The following is a 15251-nucleotide window of genomic DNA, read 5'->3' as shown; positions in this document are numbered from 1 at the left end:
GGACAGCACTCCAGACAAGAGATGGGGAAACTGTGGCCTGCGGGTTGGAGGCTCAAGACTTCCCCCATGCACACAAACACACAGTAGGGTGAGCTGGCACTGGTGTTCCAAGCCACAGCCCATTGTGGGTGGCGGGGAGCCCCAAGCCTCACAAGCCCAATCAAGGCAAGCCAGGGGCCACATCTGGCTTGCAAGTTCTGCCTGGCAGGGAGAGAAAACAGGTCTGCTAGTTGCAGGGAAGTGCGCGCTATAGGCACTGCCTCCTTACCCCTCACGCCCCACATGCCGGTGTTCTCATTGCCTGGGCCCAACAAAATCTACTAGCTCAGGGCCCCCAGAAGAATTAAGTAGGCCCTGGGGGTAAGCCCTGAGTCTTGGTGTGTACTCCATGTCCTGCGGTGAGCTGGAGTTTGAGATAAGTGAGGTTAATGTTTTTTTCCCCTCTCCTTCCCAGTTGGGGGCCACAGCTGTGAGGGTTTGTATTTTTTCTCCCCAGTTGGAAGCCAAGTTACTGAGGGGTTTTTCTTCTGCTTCTTACTGATTTTCTGACACTTAACTCCAAAAATGGTTCTCCACCCATTCTAGACATTTCTTCTGTAACCATGCAAACTTAAGTAAATTATCAGGAGGACCAAATTTTATCATATGGCATGTCTAGAAATCAACCTAAAGGTACACGCAGTTTTTTATAAAACTGAATATAGATACTGATTTTCCAATTAAGTTTTAATGTTGAAAAAATTCGTACCCAGCAAATCTTTCATGATGAACTGCTGTTAAATGAACACACCTGCAAAGAAGCTCACTTCAATCTTGGCTGTATTTTATTAATGAAAGGAACAGAAAAAGATTATTGAATTAAGGACATGTACCTTGAATTTTGTGAGCAACTAAATTACTTTTTATTAGGAAAAAACTTTTAAGATTCAGAACAAGAAGTCCTGTGTCATCTTATAGACTAACCTATTTTGGAGAATAAGCTTTCGTGGGCAAAGACAATGCATAAGATGCATCTGATGAAGTGGGTCTTTGACCATGAAAGCTTATGCTCCAAAATATGTTAGTCTGTAAAGTGACACAGGACGACTTCTTGTTCTCAAAGATACAGACTAACATGACTACCTCTCTGATACTTGTTAAGATTCAGTCCGTCTGCATTATTCTGATGCCTTCCTATGGCAATGTACTTGAATGTTGATGGATTCAAAATACAGTACACAGGTTTGAGTTAATTTAATAGTTGTAGTGAACTTTGGTGTAAAGCGCTTTATAAATGTTTAGTTTTAAACTTGAAGTTGCATTGCACCGGGTTAAGCAAAATGGAAGAAAAACATTTATTGCATGAACATACTGCCAACAAAATCAGATTTGCAGAAGTCGTAGATTATAAGTTTAGTTGTAAATGTATCTCATTACAATTTCCTCCTTGTATGAAAAACACCCCATTTAACCGCCTTACAGACTCCAGTTCAAATCTCAGTCTTCGTTTAGTCAAAATGTCCATCAGACTAGATGAGAGCTCTTCCTGACTGCAGCAAGCTTTGTTCTCTACTTTATCCTCCCCTGTGGCTCCTTTGGTCCCTAATAACATTCCCCTCTGTCTCTTTGCATAATTGTGCCACTGCATGAGACTCTTGGCTGCCCTTGCCATCTGAAGGAGCCGCACTGTTCCACCTCAATGTTCCATTTCATTTCAAAAACCTCTTGAAAGTCTTACTACTACTTTGAGTGGTCCCCATGGGTGCTCCACATCAGGTGTCAGGCTGGCCCTGGCACCGCAGCTTGGAGATTTTCAAGACATAGATCATCAGATCGTGCATATGCAGGAGCACGCCGGGCCCTTCACGCGCTTTCAGTCACATGCTCGATACAGTCCATGCTAGTTCCTCTCAACTACCAGCAGCTGCAGATGGACTTCGCTTGTGGTCCAACACACATCTGAAAAGAGAAATCCATTCATTACTTTATTACCCTTTTCAAGTTTTTAAGAACTTTCTAACAACTTTTTACTGTATATAGTTTTAAAAAAGGAGGGGAGAGAGAGGCAGTAGAGAGACTGAAGAGAGAGCTGGCAGGGTTTTTGCATATAGTTCAATTTGTTCAAGAGTCAGGTTTCCTTTTGTTATAGTTAAGCACTGTTAAGTACCATTTTTTTTAGAGAGAGAGAAGTAGTAAATGTACTGTTCAAAAAAGTCTCTGTCGGGGTTTAAGAAATGTGAGTCATGCCGGTCTTTGACGGCGACAGCCAATGTATCTGCTGCCTGGGCGAGGCCCATGTGCCTCAAAAATGCCCCCACTGCTCTAAGCTTATCACAAGGGCCAGAAAGGACATAGAGATGAGGCTAAAGATGATTCTCTTTCATAGGGCTCTTCAGCTTACAACATCTGAGCTGACACCCTCTGAGGGTTTGTCATTGCCTCAGAAGCGGCTTCCTTGGGTGCTTCAAGTCGTAAAAGAAAGAGAGCATCTCCTACTCGATCCTTGTTGGTGTTATCTGCGAGCAGGATGAGCGAGATTCAAAGCCATGACCCCTCTGCATCTAAAGGGGACAAATGGCCTAAAGAACAGAAGGGAACATCTGTGACTCAGATGTACAGACACACCGCAGAACTAAAGAGCCCACATGCCTCTAAATGACCAGTGCTGGAGGCTGTGGCAGTGAGACAACTGTCCCTGGCACTGAGAACAACATTGGAACTGGAGGCACCTCGACACAAACCCACAACACCGAAGACTCAGAACCAAAAGCTTTGGAACTGGGGCCCGCACTGACAACAGCAGCAAAACCAGCAGCACCGATGGATTCCACACTGAGGCTTTTGGCACTGAGCATGATACCAACTGTGTCAGCACCGGTCCGGTCAGCTCAAGGACCAAGGAAAGCACTCTCCAAAATACACCACTGTAGCCCTTCTTCAGACTTGTATATTATGTCATCGCCTCTGTCTCCAAACTCTCCCCTGAAACCATTCATACCAGGGTGGCCTTTGACACCTCCATCACCTTTTCTTAGACCTCCGTCTCCTTTGCTAAGACCTCCTTCCCCGTAGCCCAGGCACCCCTCGCCTACTTCTCAGCAATCACACCTACTGTGGGAATATTCCCGTGAGGTATCTCCACCACCTCCTCTATCATCAAAGTGGTCTCACTTACCATATTTATTCCATCATCACACCTACAGGCAACACTCATGATCCTGATCTTCCTCGACAGGGTCAGGCCTTGCTATTATCCACACTCATACCATTGAGAAGGATATCATCGGGGCCGTTAGTCTTCCAGATCCAGAGACAGATCTCCAGATTCACGACCATCATATAGACAATCCTCATCTCCCCCTCCAAAGAGACACCATTTCTCTCCTAGAGAATGATCAGAACCAGCTATTGATGCCTCTTCAGAACACACAGGGAAACAATTACAAGAAATGGTCAAAGAACAAATAGAGGCCTACCAAACTGATGCTGCTTCATCATCCCCAGATGAGTCAGTTGTCCCAGGTGATACATCCTCCCCTGGACGATCTTATGCAATTCCAGGAACTTTTCAAGAGAGTTGCTCAATCACAGGACATACAGGTCATGGAGGTGCAGGAAAAGCAGCACAGGCTCCTTAAGAACCTAAGGTCCCCAACATCATCCAAGGTAGCCATTCTGTTGGATGATGCTATTGCAGAGGCTGCTACCAATATTTGGCAAACTCCTGCCTCCCTGCCAGCAACCAGCAAGAGAGTGGACAAAAAGTATTCGTCCCCTTGAAGGGAATGGAATTTCTGTTCAGTCACCACCAACCAAACTCTTGTGGTAGAATCTTCCCAACAGATCGAAGACACCACAATATAAGTTCACAGTGTCTAAGAGGCTAAGAGACTTGACCTATTTGGGCAAAAGGTGCTCCTCCAACTGCAGAAGATCCTGTGGGACAAAGTGGGCATATGCCTTCCATGGCCCCACTGCAGAGCCTCCCTAACTTCAACCTGAGGGGCCTATTGAAAGGGAACCATTGAGCTAGGAAAGCCCTGTTCCCACAGTGGCTCTATCATCATTGAAGAAAGAATGGCTTCTTACCTTTTGTAACTGTTGTTCTTTGAGATGTGTTGCTTATACCTATTCCAGACCCTCCCACTTTCCCTTCTGTTAGATTGTTCCAGCAAGAAGGAACTGAGTGGGATCGGGTTGGCAGGGGTATACATGCAACACTGGGAGACATCAAAACAGAGGGTGCCATAGCCAACCTGATAGGTACTGCTAGAGAAAAATACACATGGTGCAGAACCCCCAAATTGGAATGGATATGAGCAACGCATCTCGAAGAACAATAATTACAAAAGATAAGTAACCATTCTTTAGGAATTGGTGAAAGGAATCATATACTACTACTTCGAGTGATTGCTCATGTGCATTCCAACTTGGGTGTGCGCCAGGCATATGGCCGCACATATGCACCATCCACTGCACCCCCTGCTCAGTTCCTTCTCCCTGCTCTGTCAGTTGCTGGAGCTCCCTGGTAGCCTTTATTGTTTTAATTATTTGTAAATAGTTTAGTTAGTTATCCTTCACAGGTGAATAGCTCTTCTTAGCGCCTAGTGAGCCGAGATGGGTCTTTAACCCCCTCGGCACCTTACCGCCAGGGGATGCCTGGCTCCCTGGGGTTTAAAACCTGTTCAAAATGTGGCAAACAAATGCCCAAAAGTAACCCGCATAGGGCTTGCCTGAGTTGCCTTGGTGAGGCACACCTCTGGGACCACTGTTCTATTTGCAAGGCCTTCAAGCCCAGGACTTTAAAAGATAGAGTTCAAAGGCTGAAGGTTCTACTAATGGAATCAGCCTTGAGCCCAAACATTTCCCTGGCGGGAACTCAGAGCACTGCATTGTCAGTGCAGAGTGCTCTGGCAGCGTTGATACCGTCTGAAAGTTCCCAGCACTGAGAGCAGGACTCGGCACCTAGCACCTCCTGACGCCATAAGAGCCAGTCCCCGGTGCCTCACAAGAAGAGAAGACTAGACCGGGGTCGATCCCAAGAGAGAAGGAGGCAAAGGCAAGCTTCAGTGGAGTCCGACAGATTGCCCCAAGACCAGGATCATGAAGTGCGGCTGTCGACTCCAGCACGAGGCAGGAGCCTGCACTCTCCCAGACTGCCCTCGATGCTGGAGGTCTTTAGCACTGCACAAGGCCTCCTGCAAATTATGGTGCAGATGCCGCACTGGGAGCCTTCATCGCCCCAGTTTCAGGTGCCTGAACAGGCTCTAGGGACCCCAGCACAGTTCCTGATGCCCGTCAGACCCCCACAAGCGGTCACTTCCCTCGGTGCCACGCAGACGGTGCAGAGCGCGCAAGAACAGGTGGGCGCTACAGGACCCTCAGCACAGCCATGGTCATTGGCGTCAGAGTCCACGTTGGAGTTGGACTCGTTTTACTCCAGCTCAGTTCAGAGCAGGAGTACGAAGTCATCTCGATGCAGCAGGTATCAACACCGCTCCTGATGCCCCTCAGGGGGAGTGGCAAAGCCCCCCCCGCAAGATGCCCCAAGGGCCTTCTGGACTCCATGGGTAATCCATGAGGCACGGGTGGGATGTGGGACTCCTGACTAGGGCACCGGGAACTCCTCAAGTGCTGAGATCGGCACTGACCGCTGCTTTGGGAGCCCCACCGAGAGAGCAGGCGGAGTCGTCGGCACCAGCACCAGTGCAGTCAGCGACAACGCAAGCATGGGCACTGGCCCTGCAGGCACCGGGGACTGTGGTGCACTGGGTGCCGGCACTGACAGAACTGGTGCCGTCCCAGGTGCAGAGTGGCCCTGTCTTGCATGGCCCCATACTAGAGACTACTGGGGCCCTGCACCCCAGCCACCGAGCACAGCACCGCAAACCACGGTGCCAGGGACTCAAATGGAAGTGCTGGAACCCCCCGCACCAAGGGGCTTGGAGGGTGTGATGCCCTCCTCCTCGTCCTCCCCAGCTCAGGCAGTGGCTGGATCCTCTGCATCCCCGGTAATGGAGGGTGGAGGAACATACCAGCAGTTGTTGAGGAGGGTGTACCAGAGTCTGGGGTGCAGACAGAAGAGGTCAAGGATGAAATAGACCCTGTTACAAACATCATCTCAAAGTCCGGCCCGATCAGGGTGGCACTGCCCATTATAAAGACAATTGCCAACACAGCAAAGACAGTGTGGCAGACCCTGGCCTCAGCCTTGTCCACGGCTAGGAAAATTGAGCGCTGGTATTTTGTCCCAGCCCAGGGAAATGAACATATGTTCACCCATCCTCTCGCTGACTCCCTAATTGTGGATGCTGTGAACAACAGGGAGCAGCAGGGAGTCCAGGGGCCCTCCCCTAAACACAGAGGCCAAACTATTAGACCTGTATGGTAGAAAAGTTTATTCTACAGGTGGCCTCCAGTTGAGAATTGCTAACCGTGGACTGTTTTGCCGAGCTGCTCCTGCCAGAGACCAAGGAACAGAGACTCATATCTAGAGTGGCACTACAGGCTGCGCTAGATGCAGCCGATGCAGTCACCAGGGTCATGGCCTCGGGTATAGCCATGAGAAGGGGGGCACGGCTTCAGGTCTTGGGACTCTCACAGGAGGTGCAGCATTCCATACAGGACCTCCCCTTTCAGGGTCCCTCCCTATTTTCAGAAAAAACTGACAAGAGGCTTCATAGTATGAAGGACTCACGGACCACCCTACACTCACTGGGTCTCTATACATCGGCAACCCAGAGAAGACACTTTACCCCAAGGCCCCAGTTCAGACAGTTCTCACAACAATGGGATGGGAACAGGAGAAGGGGCCGCCATAATAGGAGACGTCAGGGCTGCCAGACACAAGACCAGAGCCACCAAAAACCCCCACCGGGGTCTAAACACCAGTTTGATGGGGCGGTCGGGCGCGACACACCGGCCACCCCCACAGTTCCAGCTGAGTATTTATTTTCATCCTGCCTATTCCCATTCTACCATGCATGGTGCAGCATAATGTCGGACGAGTGGCTCCTCCACTTGGTGGAAGAGGGATATGCCATCCAATTTTCTTCCTACAAAAGGGGGCTATAGAGGAAGTTTCCCCAGGAATTCCGGGATCAGGGATTTTATTCCCATTGTTTCATAATCCTGAAAGTGAAAGGGGAACTACTGCCAATCTTGGACCTGAGAAACCTAAACAAATTTGTGAAAAAGATAGTTTCGTATGATATTCCTGGGCTTAATTATCCCAATGCTGGAATGAGGGGACTGGTTTGCCACTCTTCAGCTTACAGGACGTGTATTTCCATAGAGCAATCTATCCACCTCACAGGAGGTTCCTCCAGTTTATGCTAGGGAAGGACCATTACCAGTTCAGTCATTCCATTCGGCCTCTCCTCGGCTCTGAGAGTCTTTACCAAATGTATGTCAGTAGTGGCAGCCTTCTTACGCAGGCAGGGAGTGCACCTGTTCCCCTACCTAGAGACTGGCTGATCCAAGGTCAGTCACAGAGACAGGTGGCGAGACATGTCCAGCTGATATGAGAAACATTTGACACATTAGGCCTCCTAGTGGACAAGGCAAAGTCCATGCTAGCTCCAACTCAGGTCATGGAGTTTGTGGGTGCCCAACCAGATGCAGAGTGAGCCAGGGCCTTTCTGCCCCAGAACAGGGTCCAAGCCATGGGCTGCGTCTACACGTGCACGCTACTTCGAAGTAGCGGCAGTAACTTCGAAATAGCGCCCGTCACGTCTACACGTGTTGGGCGCTATTTCGAAGTTGAAATCGACGTTAGGCGGCGAGACGTCGAAGTCGCTAACCCCATGAGCGGATGGGAATAGCGCCCTACTTCGATGTTCAACATCGAAGTAGGGACGTGTAGACGATCCGCGTCCCGCAACATCGAAATAGCGGGGTCCTCCATGGCGGCCATCAGCTGGGGGGTTGAGAGATACTCTCTCTCCAGCCCTTGCGGGGCTCTGTGGTCACCGTGGGCAGCAGCCCTTAGCCCAGGGCTTCTGGCTGCTGCTGCTGCAGCTGGGGGTCCATGCTGCATATACAGGGTCTGCAACTAGTTGTTGGCTCTGTGGATCTTGCACTGTTTAATGAAAGTGTGTCTGGGAGGGGCCCTTTAAGGGAGCAACTTGCTGTTGAGTCCGCCCCGTGACCCTGTCTGCAGCTGTGCCTGGCTCCCTTATTTCGATGTGTGCTACTTTGGCGTGTAGACGTTCCCTCGCTGTGCCTATTTCGATGTTGGGCTGAGCAACGTCGAAGTTGAACATCGACGTTGCCAGCCCTGGAGGACGTGTAGACGTTATTCATCGAAATAGCCTATTTCGATGTCGCAACATCGAAATAAGCTATTTCGAAGTTGGGTGCACGTGTAGACGTAGCCATGGTGTCTTGCATCCAAGGCCTGATCAGGTTCCCAGCCACAATGGCCAGGGGATGCCTCAGACAGTTGGGCCACATGGCGCCATGCACATTGGTAGTCCAGCATGCCAGGTTACAAATGCGCCCCTTTCAGCTGTGGCTCACCTCAGTATGTGGCTGTCCCTCAGACCTGTCAGGGACAATATAGACAAGTTAGTGATAGTCCCCCCAAAAGTGCTTATGGCATTACACTGGTGGCTAGAGGCTGGGTTGGTCTGCATGGGAGTGTCCTTCAATCCCCCGCAACCCTCCCTCTCCCTGGTCACAGACACCTCGGACCTGGGCTGGGGGACACACTTGGGGGACCGACAGACTCAGGCTCTGTGGAACAAGACTGACGCTCAGCTCCACATAAACGTGCAGGAGCTCAGAGCAGTTTGGCTGGTATGTGAAGTGTTTCGGAGCGAACTGAAGGGGCAGTGTGTCGCAGTCAGCGCAGACTATACTACGACAATGTGCTACATAAACAAACAAGGCAGTGCACACTTGTCGCCCCTGTGTCTGGAGGCCCTAGCGCTCTGGGACTTCTGCATCCAGCACCAGATTCTCCTGAGGGCGTTCTACCTGCCTGGGGCTCACAACTCCCTAGCTGACTGTCTCAGCAGATCCTTCATGGACCATGAGTGGTCACTACACACAGAAGTACTGAGTTCAATCTTCCAGAAGCGGGGATGTCCCCAGGTAGACCTCTTCGCCACTCACCTCAACACGACGTGGAGGATGTTCTGCTCTTACCAGAACCAAAGTCCAGGGTCTTGGGTAGACGCCTTCAGCATTCGTTGGTTGGGCCCATTGCTGTACGCCTTCCCACCGATACCACTTATCCACCCAACACTGTTGAAAATTCAATTGGACTGAGCATCAGTTATACTGGTGGCCCCAGCCTGGACTCAGCAACACTGACAGTCGACCCTCTTGGAGATGTCCACTCACGCCCTGGGGACTGTCCTGCTGCACCCGGACCTGCTGACACAGGAGGAGGGGAGACTGCGGCACCCCAGTCTCCAGGCGCTGCATTTCACAGCATGGAGGCTCCATGGCTGAGACCGGCTGAGCCGGCCTGCTCCGAACCTGTCAGGGAAGTATTGCTGAACAGCAGGAAACCCTCCACGAGGGTAACATGTGTAGCCAAATTGAAGAGGTTTACCATATGGGCCACTCAAAAGGGGTTGTCCCTGGGAGAGGCCCCAATACCATGTATCCTAGACTACTTGCTGGCCCTAAGCCAGACAGGCTGTCACGATCCTCCCTGAAAGTGCACTTGGCAACTATTTCAGCTTTTCACCCAGGGGCCAGGATATCATTGGTCTTCTCAGACCTGGTGGTGAAAAGGTTCATGAAGGGAATGGAAAGAGTCAAACTGCAGGTCCCCCTGCCAACATGGGACCTTAATTTGGTTTTGTCTAAGCTTATGGCTCCCCCATTTGAATCTCTCGCCTCCTGTTCTGTGTTGTTCCTTACCTACAAGGCAGCATTCCTGGTGGCCATTACCTCAGCCAGAAGGGTGTCAGAGCTCAGGCCCCTGATGGTGGACCCCCTTTATACGGTGTTCCACAAAGATAAGGTCAGGCTGAGACCCTGCCCAGTGTTTCTGCCTAAGGTTGTTTCCCCCTTCCACATTAACCAAGACATCACATTACCGGTGTCCTACCCAAAGCCCCCTGCCTCCCCTAGGGAACAGAGGTTACACACTTTGGATGTCCGGAGGATGCTGGCCTTCTATATGGACAGGACCAAACTCTTCCACATGTCGCAGCAGTTGTTTGTTGCAGTGGTGGACAGGATGAAGGGGCACCCGGTCTCCTCTCAGTGGACCTACTCCTGGATAGTGGTCTGTATCAGAGAGCGCTACAAGCTGACGGGTTCCTCCTCCCCCAATCAGGACTCACTCCACTAGGGCACAGGCGTCTTCTGTGGTGTTCTTGGCCAAGGTCCCTATCCAGAACATCTGCAGGGCGGCCACTTGGTCCTCCATTCATACATTCGCAGCGCATTACGCAGTAACGCTGCACGCACGGGAAGACGCTGCGGTGGGCAGAGCTGTCCTGCACTCCTTTCGGTGCTCCGACCCCGCCTCCTGGGCATTGGCTTGCATTCACCCAAATTGGAGTGCGCATGAGCAATCACTCGAAGAAGAAAGGACAGTTACCTGTTCCATAACTGGTGTTCTCCAAGATGTGTTGCTCATGTCCATTCCAAAACCCTTCTGCCTTCCCCTCTGTTGGAGTAGCCGGCAAGAAGGAACAGAGTGGAGGGCAGGTTGGGAGGCGCATAAATGGGCAGCCATATGGGCGCCACTCCAGGGGGCGCTGCACCGACCCTAGGGCTACTGGCTGGAGCAAAAATCATCTGGCAACTGGGCATGCACCTGGCGCACACCCAAACTGGAATGGACATGAGCAACACATCTCAAAGAACACCTGTTTTGACAATTACAGAACAGGTAACTGTCATATTACAATGGATTTCAGAGTTTGCAGGTCAGGATAAAAGCAGTGTTGTTAAATCCACTAGCTTGTAATCAGTCTCTCTCTCTTACCTGTTAGACTGGGGTTCACTGTCCGAAGCTCTTTGTTAGAAATCATGGCCATAGAAATAAAACAGGAATGAATATAAAGCAGTGATGTCGCAGCCTCCTTTTATGCTTTCAGTGTAGGTACACAGAAAATTACTGGCAAAAGATAGAGTCTTAGATCACACATCCTTATGTGTCTTGATGAATCCTGGGGCAACCACTGCCTCAGTGCTTTCTGAAATGTCTTCTGGAAGGACTCACTAGGTAAGCTGATTTGTTCTTAATTGGGGCATTAAGCAGGTTGGCTAACCTTGATGCAAATTTGTCTTGGGATACAATCAAAGAACACATGTTTGAGACTGGGGGGAAGAAAAGGGGAGGAGAGTGTCCTGCCCTCAATGTTTGAGGTCAAGGCCATTTCTGGATAAGATTCCAGAGCAATGTTTGAGGTCAAGGCCATTTCTGGATAAGATTCCAGAGCAATCCTGCGAAAACAAAATAGTTCCTGGAGGCCTGGGGAGAACCTTCCTCCTGCCTCTTCAAAAATGAAACAAAACCATTCAGCTTGCCATGACTCTGTTTGTAATATGATTAATAGGAAAGGTCTGGGGAGACTTTGGCTGCCATGACAGCTGCAGATCAGGTGGCAAGATGGTTGGCCAAGTTGCTGACAAAGACAGACTTCTCACTGAGCTCAGTGTCGGCTCAACAAGTATTTCCTGCACCTGTGCCTGTCTGCCACCCTGAAACCTGTCATGGGCTGGTCAACTCTGTGACACTTCTCATCACTGAGGCTGTGACTGACTTACTCTGCTTTGACATGCACACTCACACCCACAACAGGCGCATCTGTGGAGAAAAGCCGGTTTGTCCCTTATATACTGAAAGTAGCTAGGGCTGGAGGGAGGGTGAGACAGGGGCACAAATAAAAGATTCTGGTCCTCGGCTCTCTTGGACAGTCTCTAGCACAGACACCCAGCAGCAAGGAGGCTGTACTGGCAGTGGAGCTCAGTATGTCTCTGTAGCCTGAGAAGGGAAGGAAGCAGGGAGGAAGCAGCATGGTTGCTCTATTATCATAGCACCTGGGCCCTTCCATCATGGGGACTCCACTGTTCTGTTGCTCAGGAAGGATTCAAATGCTGCCCAGCTGATGAGCAGAGCACCCACGGCTAGGTTTTGTTCTATTAGCGGTGCGCGTTCAGATGCTCCGGTGCACATAATGTATTCTGCACATAGATGGAAAAAACACACAAGCAGATGGAAAAGATTAGAGGGAACGTTGGTGCAGGGTCTTGGGGGAAAGTGGAGTGTTATCTTACTTTCACTAGAGAACCACCCCAGGCTTACACTCATATCTATTTTATTAAATGCAAAACACCTACAAAAGAAGAAATCAGGAAAGCCATTGGCCATCTGAAAAGCAGAAAAGCACCTGACTGAGACAATGTCCCCGCAGGAGCAAACAAGGAAAGGAGGTAGTGAGACATCAGTCAACATGATACATAATCTATTTGGGAAAATTTGGGACACTGAGGAGATCTCGCAAGTCTGGAAACATGGCTACCTTATCAAGCTTCCAAAGAGAGGCAACCTGAAGCAATGCAAGAACTGGAGGGACATCATGTTACTGTCTATCCCAGGAAAAGTGTTCAATAGGATTCTCTTGGCACGAATGAAAACAAATTGACAGACAGCTCAGGGAAGAACAGGCTGGCTTCTGAAGCAAGAGATCTTGTACTGACCAGCTAGCGGCTCTCAGATGATCTGCAGAAGGTTATACAATGGAAGTTACAAGTATTCAGGCCTATTTGCAGGCTGAATGATGAATGAAAATCAAGACCCTGGTATCTGGTGTAATATACAGTTTGAATAGAAGAGGCAGAGGCCACAGAGAGTGGGTAGATGATGTAATAGATTGGTGTAGAGCTAGTCTACAGAAACTAAGCTGCTCCGCACTGGACAGGGTAGGCTGGAAGCAAATAGACAGGCATCAGACACCAACGGGGGCTGAGCCCATGGCTGAGGATGATGATGAGTATTGCTACAACTGTAGGACTGCTCTTCTGGTGGCCTGAAGTAAAAGGCAGAGATTAGTCCTGGAGCTTCCAGCAACAGCACTAGACTGCCTCCAAATTGCATTGGGTGTGAGTGGGCTGAAGGAGGGCATTAGTAATGAATTTGGAGAGAAGCTAGCGACAGAAAAGTATCACGTCAGAATTTTTCCTTACCAGTTCTAAGTCCCCTTTTCTCCACTGATAGTGTCAAAAGCAAAACTCAATAAATTTGAGGATCTTGTCCTTTCTGATCTTGATTTTTCAGAAGTGCTTCAGATATACCATATGAAATGTGAAACTATATTAAATGGAAATCAGAAGTTAATGCTGATGTAACTAGCCACAAGGGAAAAGCCTTTTGCTGCTGTAAAAAGTCAAGTATTTCTGGAAGACTAACTTGTTATAGGACTCTCTTGTTAGAATGTTTGATTTCACATGTTAAGGAACCAGCGCTTTGTCTGTGTCTAAGAGAATTATCCATGAACTATAACATGTTCATGTGAATACTTTCTTGTGGCTCATTTTTATTCACTCTTTTACAGGATCCAAGACACTTTCCTCACTGCCAAATTCTCATTAATCATTCCAGCAGATTTGGCAAGTCTACAGACTACATTTCTGAGGCAGAGATGATTATTATGGGATTAGAGGTAGCATATTTGTACAAGTGAAATCCTCTTTAATGTTAACTTTTGTAACCCTTTGGTAATCAAAAATGTCTTTTGATAACTCAGTATAGAATAAATAGATCAATTTTCTGCAATGGTAGAGAGAAGTCAAAGGAAAAGCAGATATACAAATGTTATATACATTACAGATACAAACTGAATGCTATTGCTGTACCTTTGGTATGCATATCTTCAGTGGGTATAGAAGGAAAATAATCTCACTTAGTGGTGCTGCCTACTTTCACCTTTATGGCCCAGTTGTGTGATCTTGGGGTTTTCTAAAATATTAATTTGGTGTCTGCTGTGAACAGTCCGTTACAAAATATGGACTTTGTTTCTGGATTTCACTGACTCAGTCCAATTTGGATGAGTCACTTAGTCTCTATCTCTAATTATCTCCAATCTCACCTGAGGTGAGATTTATTTGTAAAATGCTCTGACTTCCTGAAAAGCTAAAATATAGACAGTATGTTGTACCTGCTTTTCTACATCTTAAGTTCACTGAGTTTGTGCCATAGAAATGTAACAGCTATTCAAGTGTTTTTAAACTAATCTTAATAGCCACAGTATTCTTATGTCACCAAGCCTTTTCCAGTAATGTTGGTATTACTAATTAATTTGTAAAATTCTTTCTGCAGATACACCATCCTGATCTGAGATCTTACTTCAGGAAATATGATGGATCTAAGTATATTATTCAATCGTGGTTGAGAAAAATTTACCCCCATGACTGAAGCATCTGACATATGTAAATTTTATATGATATACAACTGCACAGTGCATTCTCCTTTTATAGTGGGATAAACAGAAACTAGGATAAAACTGTTTTTGTAAATTATTTCAGTAACAAAATGAAATAACATTTCTGTATGAAATGTAAGTTAATGGCTTATTTTGATGTGTATGTTAACGGCTTAATTTAGTTCTATTAGAAATGAATGATTCACGTATTTAGCAATGTATTATGTTAAGAGCAACGAAGGGTCCTGTGGCACCTTATAGACTAACAGAAAAGTTTTGAGCATGAGCTTTTGTGAGCACAGACCCACTTCTTCAGACGCTGGTCTTGGAAATCTGCAGGGCCAGCTATAAATAAGCCAGAGCAAGGGTGGGGATAATAAGGTTAGCTCAGTCAGGAGGGGTGAGGCTTACTACCAGCAGTTGATCTGGAGGTGTGAACACCAAGGGAGGGGAAGCTGCTTCTGTATTTAGCCAGCCATTCGCAGTCTTTGTTTAAGCCAGAGCTGAGGGCGTCGAATTTGCAGATGAATTGTAGCTCAGCAATTTCTCTTTGGAGTCTGGTCCTGAAATTTCTTTGCTGTAGGATAGCTACAGACCAGACTCCAAAGAGAAATTGCTGAGCTACAATTCATCTGCAAATTCGACACCCTCAGCTCTGGCTTAAACAAAGACTGCGAATGGCTGGCTAAATACAGAAGCAGCTTCCCCTCCCTTGGTGTTCACACCTCCAGATCAACTGCTGGTAGTAAGCCTCACCCCTCCTGACTGAGCTAACCTTATTATCCCCACCCTTGCTCTGGCTTATTTATAGCTGGCCCTACAGATTTCCAAGACCAGCATCTGAAGAAGTGAGTCTGTGCTCACAAAAGCTCATGCTCA

General features: G+C 48.3%; 1 protein-coding gene across 3 annotated transcripts in view; it reads left to right on the top strand.

Annotated features, from left to right (window-relative positions):
• PHIP (PHIP subunit of CUL4-Ring ligase complex) overlaps positions 1 to 14609 on the top strand; it is a 320457-nt gene extending 305848 nt beyond the window's left edge. For 2 of the 3 annotated variants that reach the window (XM_074990994.1, XM_074990993.1), the window contains exons 42-43: positions 13506 to 13613; positions 14270 to 14296. In XM_074990994.1, coding sequence (XP_074847095.1) covers positions 13506 to 13596 — 91 coding nt within the window. In that variant the 3' untranslated portion in view covers positions 13597 to 13613; positions 14270 to 14296. Of the gene's footprint in view, positions 1 to 13505; positions 13614 to 14269 lie in introns of all 3 variants that reach the window. The other variant, XM_074990995.1, reaches the window with a different exon arrangement.
• The last annotated feature ends 642 nt before the right edge of the window (positions 14610 to 15251 follow it).

This window comes from Carettochelys insculpta, chromosome 3 (genome assembly GCF_033958435.1).
Source record: "Carettochelys insculpta isolate YL-2023 chromosome 3, ASM3395843v1, whole genome shotgun sequence".
NCBI classification, from domain to species: Eukaryota; Metazoa; Chordata; order Testudines; family Carettochelyidae; genus Carettochelys; species Carettochelys insculpta.
The sequence above is the reverse complement of the archived record's forward strand: the minus strand, read 5'-3'. Positions and strand labels throughout refer to the sequence as shown.